The sequence below is a fragment of the Callithrix jacchus genome, chromosome 1, assembly GCF_049354715.1.
Source record: "Callithrix jacchus isolate 240 chromosome 1, calJac240_pri, whole genome shotgun sequence".
Classification (NCBI taxonomy): Eukaryota; Metazoa; Chordata; class Mammalia; order Primates; family Cebidae; genus Callithrix; species Callithrix jacchus.
This window is the reverse complement of record NC_133502.1, coordinates 157,129,697-157,134,546: the sequence shown is the minus strand read 5'-3', so window position 1 is coordinate 157,134,546 and position 4,850 is coordinate 157,129,697. Positions and strand designations below refer to the sequence as shown.

Genomic DNA, 4,850 nt, shown 5'->3' with positions numbered 1-4,850 from the left:
AAACAATTTATAACAGGGCCACAGTAAGTTCTGGGACTGTGGTCAGGCACACCTCCCTCCTCACTGGACCCACAGGAAGCTTTCAAAGTTCTGGAATAAAGATGCCCGGGTGCAGAGGCTGTCACAAGGGAAGAAGGGCCAGGGTGGGGAATCCAGCACAGGGGGCCTGGCCTCAGAGGGGAGTTGGAGAACGTTTTCTGAGGAAGCTGTGTCCAAGCTGAGATCCTTCCCGTTCCATGTGCTCCAGTGCAAGGCCCGCAGGAGCCCCATGAGCAAGGCCAACCTGGACCCTGCATGGGGGTTTCCCTTGGCAGTGAGGGAAGGGCATGGCCTGAGAAGCTGAGGGCAGTATCAGAAGGACAGCCTCAGAGGAACTCTCACAGTTTCTATCATCAACACTTACAGTTTTGTATCCACATGGGGTTGTGACTGGGTGATCTGGGGAAGGGTCTGTCAGCGGGTTGGGGATCACTCTAAGTTGGATGTTGTCTGATGAAGGAGGCTTGTCTCTAAGTTAGACACTGTCTGATGGAGGAGGCTTGTCACTAAGTTGGATGCTGTCTGATAGAGGAGGCTTGTCAGTTCAGTGTCTCAAGGAATCTTACCTGGAAGAGGGCAGAGGACCACTAGGAGAAAGCTGTTGCTGGTAATCAGTTAGATGCCGCTCATTTTAAACAAGTGAGTTCAGTGCTTGATATTTTAGGGGGCAATAAAGTGACTTTGATATATTTTCTCTTGGAGGTCTCTGTTAAAGTCACTGTGGGGTCGGGGGTCTCTGTGGGGATCTCCGTGTTGGTTTTGAAGGGTCTCTGTGTGTCTTTGTCAGGGGTTTCTCTGCGGGGGAGTCTCTCTGGGGGGTCTTCATGGGGGGTCTCAGTCAATCTCTGTTAAGGCCTTGGGGTCACTGTGGGGAATCTGAAAGTCTCTGTGAATATGGGGGTCCCTTTGAGGGTCTCTGTGGGGTTCTTCTGCTGCAGGTCTCAGGACTCTGTGTCCCATAGACGTTGGGCCCACACTGGACCTGGATGGCCCAGGTCACCATCCCAGACAGGATTTGGCTCCAGGAGTAGCCTGGATGCCCAAAGGGACACCAGAGCCTGTTCCCAACAGGTGCCCTGCATGGGTTCCACCAGGCCTGGGGACAGGCCTGTCCCCTTGTCCTCAGCCTCCATTACCCCTGCAGATATAAAGCTCTCCCTGGGCAGAAGGGCCCTGGGCACAGCCCTCTGGGGAACCGGCTCTTGCCTGCTCAGCCCTTGCTCCTGCCATCCCTGGGGATGCCCAGGAGGGACCAGCACCAGGACAGAGGGGATGCAGGACCCTGCCCTGTGGGGACTGTCCCTGCCAACCATGTGACAAGATCCTTTGAGGCCCCATGTGTTCCCTGCCAGCACCTGGGCCCGGAGCCATAGATGTGCTGTGTGACCCAGGCCAGCCCTTGCCTTCAGGGTCCCCCTCCCCTGGGAGTGGCCCTGGCCACTTTTGGTTGTAATGGTCACCAGATTGTGAGGACCCTGGTTACAGCAGCGGGCAGCTTGTGGATCCTGCACTTGTGAGCTTATGTTCATCTTCCCTGATTCTTCTCCCACCTCCCACTCTGGGCCTGAGGTCCCCTTTGCTAGGTCCTGACCACAGAATTCCACCAGAGGGGTAGGCAGCAGCCCTGGGTGCCCCTGACACGCCAACCCCACACTCATTAGCGGGCTGGGAGGCTGGTCCTGGAGACTGCTCTGGAGAGTGAGTCAGGACACCAGACGTGAACACAGAGGTGTTATCAAGCCTGAGCCATGTGCTGGCAGGGCCCCGGTCCATCCCAGAACTAGCAGGAAGGGAAGGGTCTGCGGAAGATGTCATCTCTTCCCCACCAGGAGATCGGGGAAGGAGCTGTCCCACCGCTGACTCAGGGCCAGTACAGGACACTCCCACATTCCCAAGCTACCATGGGGCAGGGAGGCTGCTGGGATCCATCAGTCCTCCAACCTAAGGGGAGCCTACCACCCCCTCAGTTCATGAGGCCCCTACACACCCAGCCCCTACAGCAGCACAGAAGTCACCTTAGTGAGAACGGGGAATGCAGTCAGCTGGAGCCCAGGTGGGGTCTCCATAGGGTTTGCTGTCCTTCAAAGGCTCTGGGTCATGATCCAGTTTGGAAACCAGACATAGTGTGGGGACAGGGAGAAGAGGGGGTCCTCCACATCCCTGTCAGCCTCCTCCAGGCCCAGCCCTTCTGGAAGCTGCACTCAGGAGGAGTGGATGCTGAGCCCTTTCCTGTACCCTAGCGTGGCACAGACAGAAGCCACCACATCTGCAGGGAAAGCAGGTGTATTGGGAACCTCTCCGTGGAAGTGATGAACACATGGGGGCTGTAATCACCCACGCAGGACAGGTTTGTTCTGTAGGTGTCCAGTTTTATTTGAGTAGAACCCACTGTCTTCCCCAGGAGAGGTGTGAGAAGCCTGGTCTGGTTCAGGAGGACCTCAGTTCCTGCGGCTGTGGATGGGGCTGCCCGAGGTGCTTGCCACCTGTGGCCTGTGGTGGTGGTGACCAGCTGGGGACACAGGCTCCTTGGGATGTAGGGTCCAATTGCTGTCTCTGCTGCCCCTATTTTTGACATGACAGTCATGGCCTTTGGGGGTGGCTTTGGGGCTGTAGGTCAGAACACACGTCTCTCTGCTGTGTTCTTGGTGGCAGTAACCCCTGTGGCAGCAGGAATGCACATTCTCCTGGGAATGGAGGCCGCCTTTATGGCAATTGACCTCTGAGGGACCATGTACCTGCTGAAGCTCCAGTTTGTCCACCAGGATTTGTCCCACAACTCTGATGATGGCCCGGGCCTCGTCAGCCATGCTGTCCATGAACAACCTTGCTGGGCCAGACTCGTGACTCTGGACACCAGCTGCCCTGGGCCTGCCTTTCTGCAGGACGTCTTCCTGCCCTGCGCCTCTTTTCCTCGGGGGTAGACCCTGTAGAGGGTGGGCGATTTGTCTCCAGAAGTTGCTTTCTGGTGGTGCCCGTCCCTTCTCCGGCTGAGGGTGGACGTATTTCCTTTCCTGTTTGTCTCCTGTTTCCCTGGTGTGGACAGGGTGGCTCCTCCCACTGGCTTCTGAGGTCCTGGGTCTCTTGGTCTCATGTCCCGGCTCCCCTGATCTGGGCCTCCTGTGGGCCTTGCCCTTGTCTGGAGAGCCCAGCGCCTTTGGACTCTTCTGTGGGGCCTTCGCTTTCAAGCTCCCAGGCTCCTGCTGCCCTGGGCCTTTCCCTCCCTTCCATAGGAGGTCACATGGCCCCTGGGAAGCTGTGGTATTCTTACTGGACACACTCTGCGAGGTGGACAGAGGGACCTGAGCAGGTGGCATGTCTGTGGCGGGGAGCATGTCCACATGGCGGCCAGGAAGGCACAGGTCTGTGGCACCGTCCTGGAGGAGGATGCCAGAGGCACGGCCTGGCAGCTGCTCCTCTGGATCTACCTGCACTATGAGCTCGGTTTCACTGACCACCCACGCTTTCAGGCACAGCTGCTTTGGATTCTCAGCAACACAGACTGTGGACACTGAGGGGTTACTAGTGGTCCCCAGAGCCCCTGATCGCCTCGGATCCACCTGAATGCTTCCCGAATTTGCCTTCACGCTGGCTTCCAAGGTGACTTCCCAAGCAGGAGGCTTCTCTCCCACCTCCAGGGGCTCCAGGGCATCCTCAGCACTTGCCCACAGGGACCCTACCTTGAGCTCCTGCAGGGCTCTGCTACTACAGGGGTCTCTGAGGGGACGTAATCTCACTCTCAGGCCCCGGCTCATTCCTAGTCATTGCTGGACTCGGACTCGCCTCTCGGATGGTTTCCCCGGATCCTGGGACCATCTCCCTATGCCAGGTTCTGCTCCCAGGGCTGCACGTGAGGGGCTGAGACCCCCTATCCTCCTGTTCAGTGGGAGATGCCTCTGATCTCCCCGAGGGTCAGCTGACTGGGACCCTCTTGGGGCCCTCTGGATTTCCTCCTGCTCAGGTGGTAGGGAAGAGGGCCACTCACAGTGGGGACTGACTGACTTGTTGTCCAGCTGTCTCCTGGACCATTCTGGGGAGGTTTTCCCAGGAAAATGGCAACCTCAGCTACAGTTTCAACCCGAGACTCACAGCAGGCCAAGCGGGGGAAAGGTGGAGTGTGGGAGGGGTGGGGGCTGAGCCTCACGTGACTGGACATTTATGGGCTCCAGGGACCAGAGGTCTGGACCCCACCTGTGCCTCACACGAAACCTCAAAAGTTGTGCTTCCAGCATCTCCTGGGTGCAGGGATGCAGGGATGGAGGAAGGAAAGCTCCTGGGAGGTGTTCTCGTGGGCTTTCCCACCTCTCCTGGATGCCAGCTTCCCAGGGTCCTGGCAGGTGTCAGACTTGGGAAGAGCATGTTTGCCCATGAGCCGGGAGCGACGCACAGGCATGGGGATCCAGCCTCCTCCACCTTCCTGCCCAGATGGACTTGCAGCTTATTTTATGGATGCTTCTTGTCTGGGTCCACAGGTGCAGAACTTACTGATAGGTTCTTCCAGGGCCTCCTGAAATCACCTTCTGCCTCCTGCTTGGTCTTCCTCCAGAAGCTTCTGAGGTCCTTCCTGAGCCTCTGGGTGGATCTGCTGGGATCCTCTCCAGCTCTTGCCCTCGATCCCGGCTTGGGTCTGGCTCTCATTTGGACCTTAAAGACCCCTTCCCAGAGAACCTTCCAGAGCTCCTGAATCCTGTCTTCTGCCCATCCTCGCTGTGCTTTCCCAAAAATTCAGAAGACTGGGAGGGCATGTGGGCCCCCTGCGTGTCTTCTGCCTGATGCTGGGGCATCCCTGGGAATTCCCCTGGGGCGGCAGTGGG

The 4,850-nt window shown here is 58.0% G+C and overlaps 1 protein-coding gene across 1 annotated transcript; it reads right to left on the bottom strand.

Moving 5' to 3' along the window:
• Nucleotides 1-2,466: 2,466 nt before the first annotated feature.
• LOC100401685 (spermatogenesis-associated protein 31E1-like) lies at nt 2,467-4,429 on the bottom strand. Its single transcript, XM_078346078.1, is given in 7 exon segments — nt 2,467-2,504; nt 2,507-3,755; nt 3,757-3,947; nt 3,950-4,003; nt 4,006-4,135; nt 4,137-4,295; nt 4,298-4,429. Coding segments are annotated over 7 exon segments (1,953 nt in total).
• Nucleotides 4,430-4,850: the final 421 nt, after the last annotated feature.